This window comes from Rhinatrema bivittatum, chromosome 15 (assembly GCF_901001135.1).
Source record: "Rhinatrema bivittatum chromosome 15, aRhiBiv1.1, whole genome shotgun sequence".
NCBI lineage: Eukaryota > Metazoa > Chordata > Amphibia > Gymnophiona > Rhinatrematidae > Rhinatrema > Rhinatrema bivittatum.
Window position 1 is genome coordinate 45936224 of NC_042629.1, and position 24948 is coordinate 45961171.

The window sequence follows — 24948 nt, forward strand, 5'->3', positions numbered from 1 at the left end:
ATCAAAAGAAACAAAAAGTTGGGTGGACTGTCTATGGGCTTCTGTCCACTCCAGGTAGAAGGCTAAGGCTCACTTGCAGTCCAAACCGTGCAGTGCTTATTTGCCTTGATCGCTCGAAGCTCCAGGAAGTTGATTTGACAAGAACGATCCTGAGCAGACAACAGTACTTAGGTGCCGAGCCCATCTACATGAGCTCCACACCCCAAGGTAGATGCATCCGTGGTTAGCACAATTAGAGTAGGGAGACTCTGAAAGGAAATCCCTCGTTCCGGATTGGAAAGTCCCCGCTACCAAGACAAGGAGTCCTTGGGACACGGGGTGACTCAGATGCAATCCTGGAGGCTCTGAGTGAACCGACGAAAGAAATAATTTCTTGGCCCCAGCCTCGACAGTCTCCTGGATGAGGACGACGGGTCTGGAGAGCTGGCGGAGAGTTGTTGGAGGGTTTCATGATGGTCCCAGAATTGGGCCACAGCATCCTTCACCCTATCTCTGAAGACATTCTCTCCAGTGCATGGCACATCAGCGAGTCATTCCTGTACCTCTGCCCTGAAGTCCAAGGCCTGCAGCCATGACAGACTGTGGGCACCGATTCCCACTGCAGAGACCCTTGATGCTGTTTTGAAAACATCATAGGTCACATGGACCTCGTGTTTCCCACAGTCCAAACCTTTGTGCACCAGCAGCATGAGGGTGTCTTGCTGCTGTTGAGACAGCTGCTCAGCCACTTCCTACACCTGTTTTCAGATGTCCTGTGAATATTGGCTCATGTAGAAGCGATGTGGGAAATTAGTATGGCAACCTGGAACACCTTCCTTCCAAGAGCATCGAACCCCGGAAGTGCTGAGGAATGGGTCCGAAAGTGCTTGGCCCTCTTGAGGGTGGACTCAAACTACCACCAACTGATGGGGCAGATGACACTTATCAAATCCGGCAGCCTTTTGGGCAAGGTAAAACCTATCTGCCTTCTTATTCACAGGAGGCATTGTGAGAGGGTGTTCCCAAATCCTCAGTAGCAACTCTATAAGGATCTTGTGCACTGGGGCTGCCACAATATCCTTAGGAGGCTCCATTAGTTGAAGAACTGCAAGCATTTTGTGCCTGGCATCTTCTTCAGTCAAAAGCTGGAATGGGATCGCCTCCGCCATCACCCTGACAAACCCTGCAAAGGTTATGTCCTCAGGTGGAGACCTGCTTCACTCCTTTGGAGGAGAAAGGTCTGTTGGGAGACCACCCAAATCCTCGGAGGATGACTCAGTCTGATCATCCCCCAGGGGTCATAGGGACCCTCTTCCTCACTGTATACCACAGGGTATGCAGGCACTGACAGGACTGGATGGGGGACTATAGGCCTCGGCATCTCCACCTGTCTCTACAGAGCTTCCTACTCAGAGGAACTGGCGATGAGCAGCGATCGGTAGGGGGAGGCCTCAATGCCCTGCTGGGCACCGGTGCCACCCTGTGAACCGATGCCAGCTGGATCGGTAAGGCACCCATGAGCACATTGAGCTTCTCCAGAAGCAGAATGAGGATGGGTGGCACCAGCTCTGCTGCCATCGGGTGCCACAGGACTGAAGCCCTGCATCGCCGCTCCACTATTGCTGGATGATGCTCAAGCTTTCTCAAACGTTGCCAATGCCAACATTGACTGGGAGGAAGGAGGGGTGGCCAGATTTTCCTCAGACCCACGAGGGGCATTGGTGACTAGCACCAGGACTGTTGGAGACCGTTGCAGGCTCCGGGCATCAATGGAGGTTGAGTGCTCTTCGCCACAAGGGTCACTTCGGGGGCATCACGGCAAAAGTCAATGCGTCTCCATGACTGGCATTGTGATTAGATAGGGACCAGTGCCGATGCTTTTTGGTCTTCCCATGATGCTCGTCCCAGTCTTTCCCTGGTTCAGAGGTTGATGAACCCGATATCCTCAGCTCAGAGGAGATTTTCAATGGTCAGTCTCTGGCGCCCCTATCCACTAGTGACCTATGGAACAGACTGTCCCCGCTGATGTCTATGGCGTGGAGTCCATCGGTGTGGCTCTGAGGTCCTCTGATGCAGATGCCGCTGATGGTGATGACTTGGACTTCTTCAACCCAAAGAGGTGGTTCATTTTGTCGAGTCGAAGCAGATGTCCCTTCGGGGTCATCTGGGCGTACAAGCGGCAACCCTGGACGTCATGCGATGCCCCCAGGCACAGGATGCAAACATCATGAGGATCGGTGTTCAACATGGTCCTCAGGCCTGGGGGCATCAGTAGAAACCAGACGCGGCCAAGAGGGGTGAAACAAATGGGAAAAGTCAGAACAATGGTGGTGGGCGTCGATGGAAGATGGGCACCGAGGCACTACCAGCATGGGGGGAACTAACTGCGAAAGGAAACTTACCCAAACATTGAAATCCCTGACCTGCGGCACTACGGGGAGGCACTGAGAGGGACCTGGTGACAGACCGAAGGAAAAAGATCATGAAAAACCACAAAACTGAAGTTTTCCACAAGGCAAAAGCCAAAATTTTTAGAGCTAAATCAAACTGAGAGGCTCACAGCTCTGTGGCAAAAAAACTAAACTGAAGAGGGATCCCGCGTGGATGCATGGAATACAGCATTCTGGGCATGCTCAATGTGCCTAGTCAAAATTTCTAGAAACTTTGCCATAAGTTTTCCGCATCAGGTTCTATCTGATGATGTCACCCATGTGTGAGGACTACCATCCTGCTTGTCCTCGGAGAATATTTATTAAGGATTTTTTTGTCTTGGTTGCACATTATACAGAACACACAGCAATATAAAAAAATCATCGTTTGTTATTATTGTAATTTATATATATTTTTAATTCAAGACACCTCTTTTTCAAAACAAAGGATGTTGATATCACTAGCATGTCACATTGAAAAGATGCTAGAAACTGGGCATACTATATCATTATTATCTCTTGCAATGTTTGTGTAACAAACATTTCTGAATGTAACACATCAAACAGAATGCATTTCTTTTAAAATTAAACAAAAAATATGCAGGCATGCTGAATGTGTTCATAGAAACACATTACTGTGCAGGCTTATCATGACCGTCATGGAACCTTGTGTCTAACTTTTATGAAACTTACTCTGATAGGAAGTACGGATCCGTTTCGTTAAATCTGGGTAAAAGTTAGACAGGCCACGCATGCAAAAGTTGTCTTTTGGAACATGCCAGAACATCAGCAGCAGCAGCAGCAGGCAGAGAAAAGAAAGAAAAACAGTCTAAAGTGAAAGGAGGTGATATTTATAACCAGCATCTTAAACAGCCAGAGGTAAAGATCTTTCTGCAGGGACTTCTCCTCAGGTCAGAAGACCATGTATGTCAAAAGAAAAGATAATCATAAAAAATTAAAGAAGTGGTGTGTGAATGGTGGGAAAGCAATTAATGTCTTAGAATATAATTGTAATTATGTATGTATGGTTTGATGAAGAACAGTGCAACTATAATTATAGAATCAATAACTTAATATTGTATGCTAGCGTGAATGACTATTAACACATTATTCTGCAACCCGAAATTCTCTAAAGTTTAACAGTAGGGGAGATAGCTATCATTGGGTAGACATTTCAGCTGTATAAACAATTATTCATTCATTTAAATTGTGTTTAAAATAAGTCCTCTAGCTGGTATAAAGATGGATTTGGAAGGTTAGTGCTGATTTAAAGTCAGTCTCTCAATTTAAAACTTAAAAAGCTTTATTACCTGAGCACCTTCTATTAGGATTCTAACAAAAAGATACATTTTAAATATTAAATCATTCATTTAACATCTGAAGATATAAAGAATTAATTTAATCTCTTGTAAAAATGTACTCTGTGTTGTACATTAACCAAAAGGATTGTAAAATATAATTTGAACCTTCTGTTAGAAATGCTGATTTATATATATTTCCTACAGGCAAAGAGTGAAAAATAACCTTTTGATAAATTAGTTTTATCCTACGATACACTTTGATGTTAGTTGAATATATTATTGATGGATTCTAACATGTAATAAAAAACACATTTGTAAGGACTGAGTAATACTACTACAGGTTAATTCGTTAACTCCTAATTTGTTTGTCTAACAGGAACCAGACTTACAAGAAGCATTTTTAGAAGTTTAACTTTATTAATGCTTAGGAACTATCACTTGCAATTTCATAACAATGATATTTTGGAAATGCTCCATTTCTTAGCCATCCACTACAATTCTGTACTTAGCCTCAAAGAATGAAGCTTGACAGATGCCACTTATTTCTTACAATAATGAACCTACATACTTAACTATATGAAGCATTCTGTAACCAAAAGACAAGTAATCGAGCAATTTTGCACACCCACAATATGAGGGAAGAATGCTCTAGTGGATGGCACTAGACTGTCAAATGATTTATATTTTTAAATGCTTCTTGTGGGATTCAACAGGAGATTGAATTTAACCTTCATCCCATGTTATATTGGGTTGGACCTGGCAGTTTATCATGCAATATAAAAGCACTGTAAAAAGCTGCAGGCAGGAAAGAAAAAGGGAAAAACAAATAAAGTCTTTGTGGTATACCTTACCTGCTGTAAACTGTTTGTTCTTGCGTGGAGAACGGGGCTGACGCTGGTAAGGATCACTTGAACCATACAGGTCAGTCGTTCCCATGCTCAACAATAATGTTTTCTGCATAAAATCCACAACTGCCAGCCCATTACAGTTTCCAAATGCAACTCTAAGAAAAAAACAAAAACAACCCAGTTATTAAACTACATATCTTATATAATAAATGAGTTGCCATTGTTAGCCAAAGTAATTCACTAATAATCTCACGTTCTTTTGAATTTATACACCATTTTCTTCTTCAGCCTACCCAGAATGACTATCATTTCAGATGTTTCAGAACCACTTAGAAGACTCCTCCCCCAGAGTGGAACTCTTCAGCTCCCTCCTGATGGCATCAGCTCTAAGACACATTTGTACCCTGCCAGACAGGAAGCCCACAGTTGAATGATCTGTGCATCAGTACTGCAACTACCCTTCTTTATTACCATTATATTGAAGATTTGCCATATATCACAGAAACTGAAAACACATATTAGCAAACTTAAATGTGAATATAAGACATTGAATTATTTTAAGGTAGAATACAAAATGTCATTTCATTAAGCTATATCCTTCTTGCAACATTTCAAAAGTGCACATAGTAAATAATATTCATAGTTGGTCAATAAAAAAAACAACAACCTGTACTGCTATGTCCCTAATTTTGTTTTTTTTAAGTGGTCCCTTCTAGGTCTCCTGAATACATGGAAGTAGGAGCAATGCCATAAATTACCTCACATGGAAAAAGATATGATTAATCAGTTCATCCAATGTGTGATGACTCAGATGAGCATGAAGTAATTTAGGTTAACACAATTGCTCTAAATGTTAGAATGGAATTGCAGGAAAGTTGCTTAAAGACTGAGGGATAGATATTCAAAATCCATTTAGATGGATAACGGGCTATGCTGATTTTTTTTCTTTTAAAAGCTTACCCAGCTATATTCTAACCGGAAAATTCATTATCCGGCTAAAATATAGCTGGTTAAGTTGGGGTGTTCCAGGGTGGGCAATAGGCATTCCCAGGAGGAGAGAAGTTAGCCAGTTAGGTTAACCACACAACTCCAATATTCAGAGTTATCTGGTTAATGTAACTGGCTAACTCTAGCCGTGCCGTAGGGCCGGTCTAAAGTTAGCCAGATACACCTATCCAGCTAACTTTAAGATATCCGGGTATATTCAGTGGTGCTGCTGCGCCGCTGAATATCCCACTTAAGTTAGCCAGATAAGTGTATGCGGCTAACTTAACTAGCAGCTCAGAGGCTGAATACAGACCCCTTAAAAAATAAGTAGCAACACAGGATGGGTATATTACTACCTGTTTTGTGTACTTCTGAAATACCATATTGGCCCAATAAAAAGATGGCCTTATATATAATACAACCTTTTTATATTTGGGCCAAAACAGAAATAAAGTTTGAGGAATTTGACCTTATGCTCAGGATAGCTGGCCCCCTTTCTGTGCACATTATACAAGTGGATATACCCAACTTGCAGACCCCAGAGTTCCTGGCAACAAATCTTCCTCTTTTCAATGCTCCAGGAAACTTTTCAAATTCAGGCTGTTACCTTTCATTTCCTAGCAACAGAGATGGAAATGGGGTGGGAAAGTAGTGGTGGCTGCTGTAGTCGGTGAGTAGAGTGGTTCTGGGATTTGTGAGCTGTTCCAGGCTAGCTTATTTATTTATTTATTTATTTATGGTTTTTATATACCGGAAGTTCCTGTATAATATACATATCACTCCGGTTCACAGATAACAGATAACTATCGCCGGGATGGCGGTTTACATGGAACATATCGAACAGTAAATCTATTATAAAGTAGAATACAAACTAAGATCTACTAAGAACACATAAATAAAGCAAATAAACATTACAAAATTGCTGTGGGATGGGAGGGTTGTTATTCTTCCTGCTCTTAGCTCTCTGGGAAAGCTTGTAGGAAGAGCCAAGTCTTGAGTTTCACTTTGAACGTGGAATGGCACGGCTCAAGGCGGAGGTCTGGTGGTAGTGAGTTCCAGAGCGAAGGGCCCGCTGTGGATAGTGCGCGTTTCCTCAGGGAGGATTTTGCTGGTTGGGTGATCATTCTGTTCTGATATGCCCTTCTGGTTGGCTTTTTAGAAGTGTGTAGTTGGAGCTGGAAGGTTAAGTTGAGTGGAGAGATGCTATGTAGGGCCTTATGAATCATCATGCTGGTTTTGAACTGTATCCTGTATTTAATGGGGAGCCAGTGGAGATGCTGGAGGATCGGGGTGATATGGTCCCTTTTTTTGGCGTTGGTGAGAATTCTTGCTGTGGCATTCAAGACCATCTGGAGGGGTTTGGTGGTGCAGGCGGGAAGGCCCAGCAGGAGTGAATTGCAGTAGTCCAATTTCGGGAGAATGATGGCCTGGAGTACTGTGCGGAAATCCCTGTAGCGGAGAAGTGGCTTTAGTTTCTTTAAAACTTGTAATTTAAAGAAGCATTCTTTTGTGGTGTTATTTACGAATTTGTTGAGGTTGAGTCTGTTGTCTAGGAGTACACCCAGATCTCTGACTTGAGGTGAGGTGGTGTATCCTCACCTCAAGTCAGAGATCTCTGACTTGAGGTGAGGTGGTGTATCCTGAGGTGTCTAGAGGATTGCAGGCGGTGGTTGGGGCAGATTGTTCCGGTGCTATAATAAGAATTTCCGTTTTGTTTGTGTTTAGAACTAAGTTGAGACTGGCTAGTAGATCGTTGATGGTTGAGAGGCATTTATTCCAGTAATCCATGGTTTTGTGTATAGTATCCGTTATAGGGATGAGTATTTGTATGTCATCCGCGTATAGAAAATGGATTAGATTGAGGTTAGTAAGTAGATGACAGAGTGGGAGGAGATAAATGTTGAAGAGGGTGGGGGAGAGTGAGGATCCTTGTGGTACCCCCATTTTGGATTGAATGGGGTGAGACTCCTTGTTGTTTATCTTGACTTTGTATGTTCTGTTCTCAAGGAAGGATTTAAACCAGTTGAAAGCTGCTCCTGTTATGCCGATGTCTGTTAGCCGTTGTAGTAGGCTAGAGTGGTTCACGGTGTCGAACGCTGAGGAGAGATCCAGAAGTGCGAGGAGGCAAGGTTGGCCTTTTTCCAGATTGAAGATAATGTTGTCCGATAGTGTGGCTAACAGAGATTCGGTGTTCTTTGTCTTCCGGAATCCAAATTTGTTAGTGGTGAGGATATTGTTGTCATCAAGGAATTCTGAGAGTTGTCTGTTAACCACTTTCTCCATGATTTTAGCCAACATAGGAAGGTTTGCTATAGGTCTGTAGTTAGCAGGATCCGAAGTGGGAAGGTTGGGTTTTTTGAGGAGAGGTTTGAGCATTGCCAACTTGAGTTGGTCGGGAACTTGGCCTTGAGCAAGGGAACGGTTAATGATGTCTGCAACTGGCTTGGCAATGATGTCGGGGATTGAACTCAGCAGGTTTGATGGAATATGATCTAGCGGGTGAGAGGATGGTTTTATCTTCTTAAGGATGTTCGCTATTTCTAAGGTGGACGTGGGTTCAAGAGTTTCGAGTGCTGCTGTGTATGTGTTGGGTTGAGGAATTTGTGGGCTGTGGTTGCTTGCGTAGCTTGTGTGCAGAGATGGCCCTTTGAGAGGGGCTACGAGTGAGGTGATTTTGTTGTCAAAGAATTCGGCTAGTTCATTAGCTTTTTTAAGAGCTTGGTCATCTGGGATGCTAGGTCCGGGAGGTTTGGTGAGTGCTGAGACATAAGAGAAGAGGGCTCTTGAATCGAATGAGAAGTGGTGTATCTTTTTGGAGAAGAATTCTTTCTTGGTTTTGTTGATTTCGTTTCTATATGAATTGAGGCATGCTTTGTAGGTGAGGAGGGTATGTTCAGATTCAGAACTCCACTCTTGCCAGACTGAAGGGGCCACTGCTTCCCCCCAGAGTGCTGCTAAAGACTCATTTTCTGCTGGATCCAGCACTGCACTGCTGCTTCCTCCCTGTGAATATGACTAGGTAGGTTCTGAGAAAAAAAATTCCAACCCTCTCCTCATTCCCATCTTATATGGGCCAATGCATCAGAATTTCCATGTAATAAATGTGACATCCCCCAGCCCTTATAAGGAGGTCAAACTTCTAAGTCCTGCTGAGCACTGATCCACTCACTGCAAGGCTGTAGACACAGTTTCTGTGATGGGGACAAGCTTAAACTGTAGGACCCTAAAGAGGACCACTCTCCAAAAATGAAACAGTCTTCACTCTAAAAGTTGTGTTCCAAACAAAAAAGATATTTACAAAGCCAAATTATATACAATAAAGTACACACAAAAATCAAAAGAAGAAGAAAAAAAAAACCCAGACCTTTAAATTCCACAAGCAACAAGAATGAAAGTCCAGTTCCTTATGCTGCTTAAGTGAATTTAAAAAAAAACACAGTTTTCTTGGTATTCCCAAACAAGACTTCTCCAATGGAATACTAGAGACTCTTCTCAAAAAGTACTCACAGATGACAGGATTGAGCAGAAAGATCCTCTTCTTGATGTCCAAGGTTTGAATATTCCTGGGGTTAACCAGTCACATGCAGAAAAGGATATCCCTCGTCTGCGAATCCAATGAAGTCCAAGGTATCTTATTTGAATGGTTTGATATCACGTATAAGATACAGAGAAGTCACACAAAGACCCAAATTTTGAATTTCAAAAATACATACTGACAAAATGGGGATGTACCTGGATAAAGAACTAGAAGACTGGGAGAAAATGGGCGAGGTGGAACAACAGTGGGCCAAATTAAAAGGAGCTATTACTAAGGAAACAAATCTATATGCTAGAAAAGTAAGCAAAAGTACAAGGAAAAAACCAATTTGGTTCTCAAAGGAGGTGGCTATAAAAATAAAGGCAAAAAGATTAACATTCAGGAAGTATCGATGTGGAAAATCCGGGGCGAGCCACTTTATCTTCGGTTTATAATTCTCTGATTCGTACTGAAGATAAAGGAGATTTTACTTGGGCAAAAGATCTGGGTATATTGTTACCCATGGCTACATTTACCACATGCATGGCCGGGGTAGCTAAGTTCAGGAAGTGTAAAAGATCCCAAAAAGAGGAACACAGGGAAAAATACCTGGTGAAACAGAGATATGAAGAAAGAAATCAGAAAAATAAAAGATCAAATGGAAGAAAGGACTGCCAAAGAGCTAAAGAGAGGTGACTACATTTTTCAGATATAAGAGAAAAAGAAGGAAAGCCTGACGTAGTATAGAGAAACTGAAAGATGACAAGGAGCAATGTGTAGAGACAAAGAAATGGCAGAAATATTAAACAAATACTTCAGTTCGGTATTCACTAAAGACGACCCTGGAGAAGGACCGTCGCTGGTTGACAAGACCGTAGAAAGGAATGGGTTAGACACAACTCCTTTTACAGAAGAGAACGTATGGGAAGAGCTAGGAAAACTGAAATGGACAAGTCCATGGGGCCGGATGAGGTACATCCCAGGAAACTATGGGAACTCGAAGATGTCCTGGCTGGTCCACTGAATGACCTGTTCAATAGATAAGAGTGGTTCTGGTCCTGCTTCATAAGAGTGGTAGCAGAGAGGAGTCTGGAAATTACAGGCTGGTTAGCCTCACCTTGGTGGTAGGAAAATTAATGGAGGCACTGCTGAAAGAAAGAATACTGAACTATCTACAATCCAGTAAGTTCCTGGACCCGAGGCAGCATGGATTCATCAGACAAATCTGAATGATTTTTTGGTTGGGTGACTAGAGAATTGGATCAAGGAAGAGTGCTTGATGTGATCTACTTGGATTTCAGCAAAGCTTTTGATATGGTCTCATATAGGAGACTTGTGAATAAATTGAGAAGCTTGGGAGTGAGCACGAAGGTGGTGGTATGGATTACAAACTGGTTGACTAATAGGAGACCGCGTGTAATGGTAAATGGAATCCACTCTGAAGAAAATGCCGTATTAAGCGGAGTGCCACTGTGATCGGTATTGGGACTGGTTCTGTTCAATATCTTGTGAGTGAAATTGCAAAAGGGATAGAAAGTAAAGTTTGTCTGTTTGTCGATGATACTAAGATTTGCAACAGAATGGACATGCCTGAAGGAACAGAGAGAAAGAAAAGTGATTTATGAAAGCTTGAAGAGTGGTTGAAGATTTGGCAGCTGGGATTCAATGCCAAGAAGTGCAGAGTCATGCATCTGGGATGCAGTAATACAAACAAGTTGCATGTTGATGGGAGGTGGGGTGGTGGACGATTTAAGTGCACAGGCCAAGAGAGGGATCTTGGGGTGATAGTGTCTGGGGGTCTGAAGATGCCAAAGTAATGTGACAAGGCAATAGCTAAAGCCAGAAGAAGGCTAGGCTGCATAGAGAAATAACCAGTAAGAAAAAGAAGGTGAATCTGCCCTTGTACAGATCCTTGGTGAGGCCTCACCCTGAGTACCATATTCAGTTCTGGAGCCCTCATCTCAAAAGGGATAGAGACAGGATGGAGGCAGTCCAGAAAAGGGCGACCAAAATGGTGTGGGGTGAATATCGGAAGACCTATGAGGAGAGGGTGAAGGATCTGAATATGTATATCCCAGAAGAGAGGAGGTGCAGGGCAGATATGGTACAGACCTTCATTTAAACCTCTCAGGTATCTGAAGTACAAACGTCACTTTTCTGTTGGTAAGAAATCAGTAGAACTAGGGTCACAAAATGAAACTCCAGGAGGATGTCTCAGAACCAACATCAGAAAATATTTTTTCACAGAGAGGGTAGTGGATACCTGGAATGCCCTCCTGGAGGAGGCAGTGAAGACAAAGACAGTGAAAGAATTCAAAGGGGCATGGGATAAACACTGTGGATCCCTAAAGGCTAGAGGATGGAAATTAAGAAAAGATTGCATGGGAGTAATTTGCTGGTGCGGTGGTTACTAGCCTTAACCAATAAGCCTGGATAGTGTTGATATAACTCAATCATTATTCTCTGCTTCAATGACAAGGGGGAAAGGGGATTTGGGTTCAGACAGAACTGAGAGCCCGACTTTTACAGACTGAGAAACTATTAAGCTGAGTGTAACTTGCTGGTGCGCCTGTTAATAGCCTTAGGGCCGTATTTTAAAAGCCCTGTGCGCGTAAATCCGGCTGGATTTACGCACGCAGGGCACTCGCGCTCCGGCACACCTATTTTGCATTCGCTGCCGGCACGCATAGCCCTGGGACGCACGCAAGTCCCGGGGCTTCGTAAAAGGGGCATGTCCGGGGCGGGACCAGGGGCATGGCGCCGGCCCGGGGGCATGGTCAAGGCCTCCGGACCAGCCCCCGGGTCGGGTGATGGCGCGCCAGCAGCCTGCTGGCGTGTGCAGATTTACACCTGCTTTCGGCAGGCGGAAATCTGCCAACAAAGGTAGGGGGGTGGGTTAGGTAGGGGAAGGAAGGGGAAGGTGAGGGGAGGTGGAAGGAAAGTTCCCTCCGAGACCGCTCCGATTTCGGAGCGGCCTCAGAGGGAACAGGCAGCGCGTACCGGGCTCGGCGCGCGCAGGTTGCACAAATGTGCACCCCCTTGCGTGCGCCGACCCCGGATTTTATAAGATACGCGCGTATCTTATAAAATCCAGCGTACTTTTGTTCGCACCTGGTGCACTAACAAAAGTACGCACGCGCATAAATTTATAAAATCTACCCCTTAATCAATAAATCCTGATACCTTTGATGCAACTCCAACATTGCTCTCTGCTTCAACAGCAAGGGGAAAAAGGGAATTGGATTCAGACAGCAACCAATGAAGGTCTGAGGAACTGATGTGCAGACATAAGGGAAAAAAATACAGGACTTTTTCTACAGCCAAGACCATAAGCAAAGCATGTTTAAGCAGCATTGTCTGAATTTTCAAAAAGGCTCATCACCCAGTAAAAATGTTGCTTGCAGTACATTTTTATGGGTTATCATAAGACTTGGGGATAACTGCACAAAGCAGCAGTTGCTACCCTGTATTAAGAGAAACATGGGGTTTTTTAAAACGTTCGTAGAATGACTCGTAGAATGGTGATTATGACTACTTTTTTCCAATATATGAATGTAACTATCTATACCTGTAGGATTATTGCCTCCTGTGTATAGGACTTTCTTTTATTTTCTTTTTTATTTTAATTTGCCACCTTTTCATAAGGTGAAACCAAGTGCTGAGGATTCTCAATCCTGATAGCTTGCATGCCTTGGTATTACTGATAAAGACTGATAGTGAGCTGGTCTCACATTCAAAATAAAAAGTGAACTTTGCCTTAGACTATTGAATTGGTAATCAAGATTTTTCTTAAACCAACAGATCAATTATTCCTCATCCCAAGAATTAGATCTTTCCCAGACAGAAGTTCTCTGATATATAGAACTAGGGATTCCCTTCTCTAGTAAATGTCCTTGTAAATATATAATTAACAGAGTGCTAGGTATATTTTCTATTAATCCTCCTAACATTCTCCCTTTATGTTAATGTTACATGAGCGGGGGAGGGGGGGAATTAGGAGGGATAAGCTAAGGGAAACTTGGAATTAAACTGATATACAATGTGATTGTACACTGGAAAGTTTCAATGATATGTACATATGCTAAAAAGTTCAATTAAAAAGATTAAAAAAAAAAAAAAAAGACTAATGGATGAGCTTTATTTATAGCTTGCTATGAGAATTTACCACTGTTTTTCCTTTCCTTTGTAGTTTATTTATTTACTTATTTTTTAATAGATATGATGTAGTGGTATCCATCTAACTTTGAAGATTAAATGCAGCATATTTCCTATATTGGAATATATATTATGTAATTCTTGATTCAATAAATAATCCTTGTACATATTGTATGCTAGTAAATATTACAATAAGACAGACTAATTTGAAATCCTCTCTTATAGAAGAGGAACCTTTGTTGCCCAGACTTGGCTCATGAATCTGATTAAAAAATGTTGTATTTGCACTCATATGCAGGTCACTGTGGCTGAAGGAACTCAGGTTCTTGGTTATTTCAAAGGCTATTTTAAGCATATCTGCTCACCTCTTCTATCATGGTATAGGTTAAAGAGAGAGAGAAAGGGCCATGGCCAGCGAGCAGCATTCTCAGGTACTTGAACAAATAGCCCCATTAAGCTGAAAGGGGAGATCCTTTTAAAAGCCCCTAGGCTGGAGCTTCCCTTCAGTTTCCAGAACCTGTAATGAGAATTTCAGCTTTGGTTGAAGCTATGGAGTAATCTGGATTTGCAGCCTCTCGACATCCATAGCATTTATTTTGGCTTCCTCTCCTGATGTCTACCAACATATTGAAACCTAAACTTATCCTAGCTCTCTTGGACTGCTGTGCTTGTTAAAACTGGAAGGAAATCATATTACTAACAGGAATCTATAGATATTTCCACTACATCTTGTTGCTTATGCAACACACAACACATCTGGTATAAATAAAGGAAAGGAAGCAGGTTAAACTGTGTCTAAACTTTCTGGTTTCCAAGTGTGTAGATCCTGTCTTTGGAAGAGGCTTTTTTTTTTTTTTTAAATTTTAAACAAAAGTGACTATGCTGTAGAGTGATCAGAATGTGTGGCTTTCAAAATGGCAGCTGCAATGATTCTACCATCAAGATCATGAACCCTTCTATGATGGGTAAGTGGCAATCTGATTTAAATGCTTATGCTGGAGTCAGTACTTCGCCTCATACTTGGCACAGCTTTTGAATGCTCACTAGATTTTCTTCCCCATGGAGAAAGACAGGGCAGGCTGCTGTTATCTCCTGCAGTATGAATGCTCGTACAGCCAGCACACCACTGAATTTACTCAGACATCGCAGCTGCATAGGGAATTGTGCTTTAACACACTTAAAGCATAAACTCTGAAACTCAAGTTAAAATCTTTTTTAAAAATGGAAAGTTTTGATGCTCTGATGGAGTCTTACCTTATCAAAGTACTGGCTCTGGCTTTATTGCTCATTAAACTTTTGTTTTTTTAGGGAGCAAAGCTTTCTTCAGACTGAGCAGAAGTACTGCTCAAATACAGTAAGGAAAAATCAGAGTTTCTTCTTTTTGCTTTGTTAAAGCTGAATTCTTACCAGAAAGCTCTGCTGAATCCTCTGCTATAAGATAGGGAGCATAACTTGAAAAGGGCTCACACATCCCTGTCTCGCAGGCAGTAACATGGCCCATGAGCTATAACAGTAGCCTCTTCTTTTTTTGGCTAAAAAAGTGAAAATCCAAAGTCTATCATTAGTTAATAAAAATCCTGCTGCACTATCAGGTGGTCTTCCAACAGCTGGTAAAGCCTTGAAAAATGTTTAATATGTTTTAGCTCAAAATCTGGCACTTTTCACTCTAGTAAAATCATTCACTTGATTTCTGGATGTAAGGTAAAGGAAAATTAGTTCTTACCTGTTAATTTTTGTTCCTGTACTACCACGGATCAGTCCAGACCATGGGGTTGAGCCTCCTGTCCAGCAGATGGAGACAGACCAAAACTGAAAGGGTATCCTATATCAGGACAGAGCCTACCCTGCAGCCCTTCAGTATAACCATTATCAAAGCAGAAAAGTATAAAGATACACAGTAATGGATCAAGCAAGTAATGAGAGAACTCGAGCAAGTAACAAGAGAACTCAGAAACTTTAACAATTGCAAACATTGAATGGACCCTGTAGGAGAACGCTCTTGTCTGAATGTCCATTGTCAAAGAGATGCTTCCGGTGCCTCTAATTAGAATCACGAATGAACAACATGCCGCATCCTGCACAAAGAGGAAGGAAGCTTCGGACGGACGGCAGGAAGTATAGGGAAGGGTGTCTGGACTGATCTGTGGTACTACAGGAATGAAAATTAATAGGTAAGAACTAATTTTCCTTTCCCTGTATGTACTTGGATCAGTCCAGACCGTGGGATGTACCAAAGCTTCCCTAAACAGGGTGGGACTGAGACAGTCCCGCTCGAAGCACCTGCCAACCAATGGAACCAAATACTGGCGCCTGGACATCCAGGCGGTAATGTCGAGCAAAGGTATTCAGGGATTTTCATGTAGCGGCCCTGCATATTTCCTGCGGTGAAACAGATTGACTCTCAGCCCAAGAAGTAGCTTGAGACCGCAAGGAATGAGCCTTTAGGCCCTCCGGAACCACCCGACCTTGGCAAATATAGGCCGACGAGATCGTCTCCTTCAACCACCGAGCGATCGTAGTCTTAGAAGCCTGGTTGCCCCTATTTGGACCACTCCACAAGACAAAGAGGTGATCGGAGACCCGAAACTCATTTGTGACCTGGAAGTAACGCAGGAGGACGTGCTTTACATCAAGGCGGCGAAGATCCCTCCCGACGGAACCCGCTATATTCGCAGGAGAGAACACGGGAAGCTCCACCGACTGATTGACATGAGAGGAAGAAACAACCTTAAGCAAGAAGGAGGGCACAGTCTTGAGAGAAACTCCAGAATCAGAAAACCGCAAAGAGGGCTCCCGACAGGACAATGCTTGGATCTCCGACACATGTCTGGCGGAGCATATAGAAACCAGGAAAACTGTCTTGAGCGTCAGGTCCTTAAGGGTAGCCCGACAGAGAGGTTCGAAAGGAGCCTCACAAAGACTCCACGAAGGACAAATGGCTCAGACGAGCGGCTTCAAATGCTTGACACCCTTGAGAAAACGGACAACATCCGGGTGAGATGCTATGGGGTGACCATCAACGTTACCTAAGAGAGCCGAGCGCGGACACTTGGACGCGCAACAAGCTGAGAGAGAGACCCTAGGAGAGGCCCTTCTGGAGGAAGGAAAGAATCATAGAAACTGGAGCAGAACGAGCCGAGACACCCGATTCTGCACAGATATTTTCAAAAACCTTCCAAACACGGACATAGGCGAGTGAGGTAGAAGTCTTGCGGGCGTGCAATAGAGTGGATATAACTTCTTCTTTGTATTCCTTCTTTCTTAGTCTCCGCCGTTCAAAAGCCAGGCCGCTAGACAGAAGCGATCCGCCTGGTCGAAAAATACGGGACCCTGCTGGAGCAGACACAGAAGATGACTGAGATGGAGAGGGCCGCCCGTCGCCAGATTTACCAGATCCGCGAACCATGGTCTGAGGGACCATTTGGGAGCTACAAGGATGACCGGACCCCTATGAAGTTCTACTCTTCTGAGGACCTTTCCCACTAGGGGCCAAGGAAGGAACACGTAAAGAAGGATGTTGCGGGGCCAAGGAAGGACTAGAGCATCTACTCCTTCCGAGCAGTGCTCCCTCCAGCGGCTGAACAGCCTGGGAGCTTTGGCATTGCCCAAGGTTGCCATCAGGTCCAGGTGAGAAGGGCCCCACCTGCCGACAATCAGCTCCATTGCTCCGGACAACTCCCACTCGCCCGGATTGAGACGCTGTGGACTCAAGAAATCAGCTTGCACATTCTCCTTGCCAGCTATGTGAGAAGCTGCCAGGCGCTCCAGGTGGCGCTCTGCCCAGGCAAAGAGCTTGCTGGCTTCTAGGGCCACCAGGCAACTCTTGGTGCCCCCCTGTCGATTGATATAAGCCACCGTGGTGGAATTGTCCGAGAGCCCTGCAGCGAATCAGCGGGAGGAAGGCTTTGAGAGCCAGACGAACTGCCCTGGCCTCCAGGCGATTGATGTGCCAGCGGGACTGGACTGGGGACCACTTTCCCTGATGAGATTGAGACTGGCAGATTGCGCCCCACCCGGAGAGGCTGGCATCTGTCGTTACTACAATCCATTGTGGAGTCTGTAAGAATATTTCTTTCAGAAGGTGCTTGAGCGATAGCCACCACTGTATGTCGCTGATGGTAGAGTCAGAGAGTGGGAGAGTCATCCAAAACCATTCCGAGACCGGTTTCCAATGGGATAGCAAAGCTTTCTGTAATGGACACATATGCGTAAAAGCCCAGGGGACCAGATTGATAGTGGAAGCCATGGTCCCCAGAACTTGAAGGTAATCCCACGCTGTAGGAAGAGGCATGAGAAGGAGATTCCAGACCTGGTCCATCAGCTTGCACGCTTGAACGTCCGGAAGGAATACCTTGCTGACTCAGGTAATGAAGTGAGCCCCCAGGAATTCCAAGACCTGGGAGGGCCACAGATTGCTCTTGGGAAATTTGACTATCCACCCCAGCGAAGTGAGTAGAGCTAGGACTCGGTCGACTGCCAGCTTGCATAGAGTCTCCGACATGGCCCGCACTAGCCAATCGTCCAAATAAGGATGGACCAGGACTCCTTCCCATTGGAGAGCGGCTGCCACCACCACCATGACCTTGGTAAATGTGCGTGGTGCTGTGGCAAGGCCGAAGGGCAGAACCTGGAACTGAAAGTGCTGGCCCAAGATGTCGAAACGGAGATACCTCTAATGCTCGGCCCAGATTGGGATGTGTAAGTAGGCCTCCGTCAAGTCCAGGGAGGCCAGATATTCTCTGGGGTGAACAGCCGCTATTACTGCCCTCAGGGTCTCCATCCGAAAATGAAGCACCTTGAAGGCTCGGTTGACCCTCTTGAGGTCCAAAATAGGGTGGAAAGAACCGTCCTTTCGGAACCATGAAGTCAATGGAATACTGGCCGGTGCCTTGTTCCTCCATGGGGACTGGGACTATGGCCCCCAGCCCTTGCAGTCTGGAGAGAGTCTGGGATACGGCAGCCTACTTCCGATGTCTGCATGGGGAGACTAGGTGCAGAACCAGTAGGTCTCGAACAAATTCTAAAGCATAGCCTTTCTCGATTATCTCGAGGACCCACTGATCCAATGTGATTTTGGCCCATTCCTTGAGGAAAAGAGATAGACGACCACCTAAGTTTGGAACGGAGGAACGGGCCAGCCAAATCTCATTGGGAGGTGGGCTTGGCAGTGGAATGCCGTGGGATGCCATCTTGGAAGGCGCAGTGGCCTCGAAAGGACTGAGACCAGGACTGAGATCTGGAGGAGTTTCCCCTAGAGAAAGCCCCTCTCGCCTGAGCATTATATCTCCGCTGACCCCGGAAGCGGGTACGTGTAGGGAAGAAGGCTCTTGACTGTTTCGGGCGGTCCTCAGGTAGTTTATGAACCTTGTTCTCACCCAAGGATTTAATAAGCTGCTCCAGGTCCTCGCCAAAAAGCAACTTACCTTTAAAAGGAAGCATGCCCAACTGCGTCTTGGAAGAGGAGTCAGCCGACCAATTCCAGAGCCAGAGGAGCCGTCTGGCCGAAACCGCTGAAGCCATCGCTTTCGCCTGGACGCGGAACAAGTCATAAAGGGCATCTGCCCCATATGCTATAGTGCCTTCCAACCTTTCAGCCTGCTCTGCCTCTGCAGATGGGAGGTCCTGGGTGCTGAGCAATTGTTGAACCCACCTAAGGCTTGCCCGCTGCATGAGACTGCTGCAGATCGACGCCCAAACTCCCAAGACCAAGACTTCTAAGATGCGCTTGAGAAATAATTCTAACTTGTGGTCTTGAACATCCTTCAGGGCCGTAGCACCCACCACCGCAATGGTGGTGAGCTTAGTGACTGCAGACACAGAAGAATCCACCTTAGGGATTTTTAGCATGTCCAGGCACTCCTCGGGGAGAGGATAGAGCTTGTCCATAGCCCTCCCCACTCGAAGCCCCGACTCGGGAGCGTCCCATTCCTGGAGAAGCATCAGCTTGTGCATGGGATGGAAGGGGAAAGTGTGCGGAAGAGCCCTGAGTCCCGCCAGGACCGGGTCCACGCAAGCCGGCATCGCGGCCGTTAGCACATCCACTGAAGGACTCTCAATTCCCAGCTCCTGAATGATAAAATGAATAAGCGGATCCAGTTCTTCTCTTTGAAATAAGCAAAGAACTCGCGGGTCATCCCCCTCCGGGGGTGGGGGTGGGGTGTCCCCGTCAACTCCGCATCCGGGGCCGGAACCTCCAAAGGAGCAGGAGGATCAGGGGGGGGGGGGCATCCGAGGAGTTTTAGGGGCAGGGTCCACCTCCTCTTGCAAACTAGCTAAGTAAGATTTGTGCATGAGAAGCACAAATTCAGAAGAGAAACGAGGTCTGGACTTCCCAGAGGGGGGGAGGGGAAGGATTGGGGAGGGGGGTTCAGTACCTTCACCAGGAGACTGCACGGGGCTCAAATCGGGGGCGAGATAGTAAAATCAGGCTCCTCTGTGTCCTGCAGCCCAGTAACAGGAGCTGCCGATATCCCCAAGATGGCCATCGTTCCCGCGGTTTGCCGACCCGGGAACGGCCTTGGCCATGCGTTTAGTAGACCTGCCCTGGGGTACTGATCTATTCGCTGCCGAGGAGGGGCCCTCTCCCCCCGGCAGACACCCCGAACACAGGCTCCCCGCAGGCAAGGTATAAGTTAGAATGCAGCATGAAAGGAACCGCAAGGCAGAGAGAAAAAAATCACAATCAGCTGAGCTGCAGTGCTTGAGGGAGCGGGAGCAGGAGAATGAACTTTGTTGGCTTCTGTCTCTCAATTACAGCTGCCGAGGTAAGACTTGCACCTGATTGACTAACTTTTTTTTTTTGTTTAACTGAGTAGTGCAGGGGAATGAATCGTCCCTGCTGGCAGTGCCGGGGAATAAAACATCCCGGGAGAGAGACAGCTGTGTAGGGGGGAGTGACTGGACCACCTGTATCACCCCCACAGCCAAGGTACACCGGGAATAGGGAGCCTAGGCTGTATCAAACAAGGGGCCAAGACCCCCTAAGCTCCCCAAGAGCGAGGAGACAGAACTGTCTCCTGAGAAAAAAAAACAGAGTCCAACTTTTTTTTTTTTAAACTTAATTTCAAGAAACAATACTACTTGCTTGATCCTGTCAGAATTAGAATAAGAAAAGCCCCACAAGCAAGGGCTAAGGAAGAAACCAGGGAACCGCAGGGTGAGCTGCCTGCATCTGCTGGAGACAGACAAATACTGAAGGGCTGCAGGGTAGGCTTTGTCCTGATTTGGATACCCTTTCAGTTTTGGTCTGTCACCATCTGCTGGACAGGAGGCTCAACCCCAAGGTCTGGACTAATCCGGGTACGTACAGGGAAAGGAAATTTGAGGCACTATTATACTTTTTATAATAGAATACGTATTCTCTGATAGCTCAGATTTTTGTTCTGCGAGTCATAGAGATTTATTAACCTGTGTAATTAAAGGTTATATTTCATATGGAATAAATTAATTATTGCCTTCTCATCTTTATCTGCAATATATTCTCCTTCCTCTGGGGAATCATAATCTCTCAGTATTTGGGCCTTTTACTTATTTAAAAACATAATCACTATTGGCTTTAAATCTTGTTCTTTTGGCTTGTTCGCTATGCGGAAAGGATAAGTATTAGATTGCACTGGGTTATTCAGCACAGTAATCTACTGAAACAAAACAATTAAATGTTGCCATGTTTTAAAGGCAAACTCAATGAAATCATAAAATTCTGAGGTCTGAAAATCTGAAGTTTTCTGGCTTGAACACAGATAATTAGGCCTTGGAATCTTCTCACATGGATCTATATTCTCAGTGAAAGTAGGCTGTATCCCTGCTGAAACAACATATTTTGAATTTAATATGGCTCCCGCAACTGTTTCAATGTCAGTGTGTTTAGATTTACCTGATTTTGAGGAAGATTGCTTTTTGCTGCTTATAAGGTGCTCCTTTTAAAAAATTTTTGTCTACCCTGATTTTGTTTGCACACCTGAAGTTGACTCTGAAGAAGCACAAGCAGTGCAAATTGTGGAGCTCTCTGAAGCAGCGCAATCACAAACACAACGGAAGTTTAATTCAGGCATTTCAGCCTCCTTCAAATATTTATCTTGAAAGCAGATAAAACTTATGTAGTCTTACCTTAAGGCAGGGGTCAGGAACCTTTTTGGCTAAGAGAGCCATAAACGCCACATATTTTAAAATGTAATTCCATGAGAGCCATACAATATGTTTAAAACTAAATACAAGTAAATGTGTGCATTTTATGTAAGATCACACTTTTAAAGTACAATAAGTCTCTGAAAATATTACACCAGGCCTTAAGACACCAATACATCTCCTATTAGGAAAACAGACCAAGTCAGGCTGCTATAGAGTCCTACACAGAAACTACACGCCAGCAGAAAACCTCACCTGAATCACGTGCTGTCCCTCACCTAACATAGAATAAAAAGACCAAAACGCATAACAAGAAGCATGCAGAAAAAACTGAATTGGAAACTGCAACAAGCCAGAGTCTCTGTATGCAGTGTAACAAAGGAAAAAAGAAACATCATCCATCCTTATAAAACAAATCAAGAAATATAAAATCATCAGCAGTAAAACTGTACTAACAAAAAGAACATATTTCGAAACAGCTGATGAGTGGAATATCCAATAATTAAAAACTCATATAAAACATTTCCAGATACCAACAAAATATTTCAAAATAGCAGACACAAAGACCCAGTAATGAAAAATAATAAGGATACAAAATTTTTTTTGCTCTGCATACCTGGGAACGTTTGATATCCAGGTGTCCTGAGATTGTTCTGAATTAGCAGGAGGAGGGGTGGTTTGCTTGGAACTTTCTCCTCTCTCAGTCACATACCAGCGCTCTCTCTCACACTGGCTCTCAATGACACACTATACACACATGCTCTCAGTATTCACATATACACATGTTTTTTCTCTCTCACTTATATAGGCTCTTAATTACACATTTACACACATGCTGTCTATCTTTTCACGCTTACACACACACACACAGGCTTTCAATCACATAAATACATGCTGTCTTTTTCTCTCACACACAGACTCTCATTCACATGCTTACAAACATGTCCTCTCTTTCTCTCATTTACACACAGGCTCTCAATCACATACTCACATGCTCCCTCACCTAAATCAGCTCTCAATCACACACAGACACACATGGTCTCTCTCTCTCATTTAAACACAGGCTCTCAATCACATACTCACATGCTCCATCACCTAAACCAGCTCTCAATCACACACAGACACACATGATCTCTCTCTTACTTATACACACAGGCTCTTAATCATACATACACATGATTTCTCTCACACACAAAGGATCTCAATCATACACACATACTCTTTCACACAAACAGGTTTTCAATCACAAACTTACACATACAGGTTCCCAATGGTAAACTTACATTCATGCTCTCTCTCTCTCTCACAGGCAGGCTCTCAATCACAGACATACTCTCTTTCACATGTACAGGCTCTCAATCATTCACATACATGCAATCTCACACACACATACACACACACACACATACGTCCCCCCTGTGGCCCGGAAAAGGAAGTGGAGAGTATCGGGTGCCTGCGCGGAAGAGGCCACGCTAGTGCACTCGGCATCGGCCCGAAGAAAAGAAGACTGCAGCGCGGCTCGGAGGAAAATGAAGAGCTTCAACCGCGGCCGATGGGACTCCGCCTCCGCGAGGGCTGAAAATGAAGGAGGTTAGCGTTGAGAGGAGGCTGCTGCTGCCGCGAGTTCCCGGGGTGGGGTCTCCCAACGCTAACCTCCTTCATTTTCAGCCCTCGCGGAGGCGGAGTCCCATCGGCCGCGGTTGAAGCTCTTCATTTTCCTCCGAGCCGCGCTGCAGTCTTTTTTTCTTCGGGCCGATGCCGAGCGCACTAGCGTGGCCTCCTCTTGCCGCGCAGGCACCCGATACTCTCCACTTCCTCTTCCGGGCCGCGGCGGGGGGGGGGGGGGGGGGAAGAAGAGAGCACGCCGGTGCCGCTGACTCCAGCTGTCCTGCCGCGTTCCGCCCGGGCTGACAGCATTTTAAGCCCGGGCGGAGGAGGACCGGGGAGCAGCTGGGTCAGCGGGAAAGTGTGGCGACTGTCTGCGAGCCAGATGCAGCCCTCAAAAGAGCCATATCTGGCTCGCGAGCCATGGGTTCCCGACCCCTGCCTTAAGGTATGTGTAAGCTATTTGTGGAAAATGTTTTTTTTTTGTGTGTGAAGGAAGGAAAAGCTCAAAGAGAGACTTCATTGATTAAATGGCAATAGAATTGAACTGTGCTCAACCATGTCCTCTGATGAGAGAGCAATTAAAAAGTGGGCTCACTTCTTAAGCTTTCTAGTTGGGAGCCTGGCCCTAATAGAGAGATGCCCAAAAAAGGAAGCTATCCTTATTAAATGTTTTAAAAGGGTTTCTGTTACACCAAGAAGAACCTCACAGCAGTTGGAATACACTACCTTAAGAGTTCCATCAGTGCTTAATAACACCAGTGATGTCAAACATAATTAAATGGACACTCTACTTCCAACAGCAGCGAGAGAAGGGATTAATCCCAAGCATTTTCTGAACAGATGTAGCACAAAGACAAGGTAATTCTTTTCTTTGTAAGCAAAATGCTAATAAATTACTAAATGACTAGAATAAGTCATTTTCTTTTAATCATTTTATTTAAATATACACTACAAAACTATTAAAGATCAAGTGAAATATTATCTGAAAAGAAAGAATGGAAATGCAGAATAACCATAAGGAAGCAACTTATCAAATACTAATCAAGACAAAAATCTAGGTTTCATGGTATTATAGTATATGACGGCAGAGAAAGGCCAAAATAGTCCATCTAGTCTGCCCAGCAAGTCTTTTAGTGTATTAGAAACTGCAGCTTTTCAGTTTTGAGGTTGCTGTCTACACTTCATGGGAACATCAGGATAAAATGAAATATAGAATAAATCCATATAATATGATCTTAAACTACTTACAGTCCGTAGGCAGAATTTACAGCAAGACTGGTGATTTGCTGTGGAGGCTCACCATCCACCCATACCAACTGAATTACTAGTTCTGCTTGGTATCCAGGAGGCATCCTTACAGAGCGAGTCTTAACACTATAAAAGAAAAATATTCATTTCTTTATTTAATTAGATGAGAAGGCATTCTCAGAGTCAATGGTGAATGAGGTTGAACTACAGGCAGACAGTCATAGTTTTTTGTAACAATTACAAATTAAATATTAAAAACCACCATAAAATGTAAAAGTTGTATAAGAACATAAGAAATTGCCATGCTGGGACAGACCAAGGGCCCATCAAGCCCAGCATCCTGTTTCCAACAGAGGCCAAAAACCAGGCCACAAGAACCTGGCAATTACCCAAACACTAAGAAGAACCCATGCTACTGATGCAATTAATAGCAGTGGCTATTCCCTAAGTATAATTGATTAATAGCCATTAATGGACTTCTCCTCCAAGAACTTATCCAAACCTTTTTTGAACCCAGCTACACTAACTGCACTAACTACCTTCTCTGGCAACAAATTCCAGAGCTTTATTGTGCATTGAATGAAAAAGAATTTTCTCCGATTAGTCTTAAATGTGTTACTTTGCTAACTTCATGGAATGCCCCCTAGTCCTTCTATTATTCGAAAGTGTAAATAACCGAGTCACATCTACTCGTTCAAGACCTCTCATGATCTTAAAGACCTCTATCATATCCCCCCTCAGCCGTCTCTTCT

General features: G+C 44.4%; 1 protein-coding gene across 9 annotated transcripts in view; it reads right to left on the reverse strand.

The window, feature by feature from the left end:
- STXBP5L (syntaxin binding protein 5 like) overlaps positions 1-24948 on the reverse strand; it is a 779311-nt gene that overhangs the window by 216840 nt on the left and 537523 nt on the right. For 6 of the 9 annotated variants that reach the window (XM_029578338.1, XM_029578337.1, XM_029578332.1 and 3 more), the window contains 3 exons: positions 24197-24322; positions 4561-4712; positions 3102-3173 (listed from right to left, as the gene is read on the reverse strand). In XM_029578338.1, the coding sequence (XP_029434198.1) occupies positions 3102-3173; positions 4561-4712; positions 24197-24322 (350 nt within the window). The remainder of the gene's footprint in view (positions 1-3101; positions 3174-4560; positions 4713-24196; positions 24323-24948) is intronic. The other 3 variants (XM_029578339.1, XM_029578335.1, XM_029578334.1) reach the window with 1 other exon arrangement.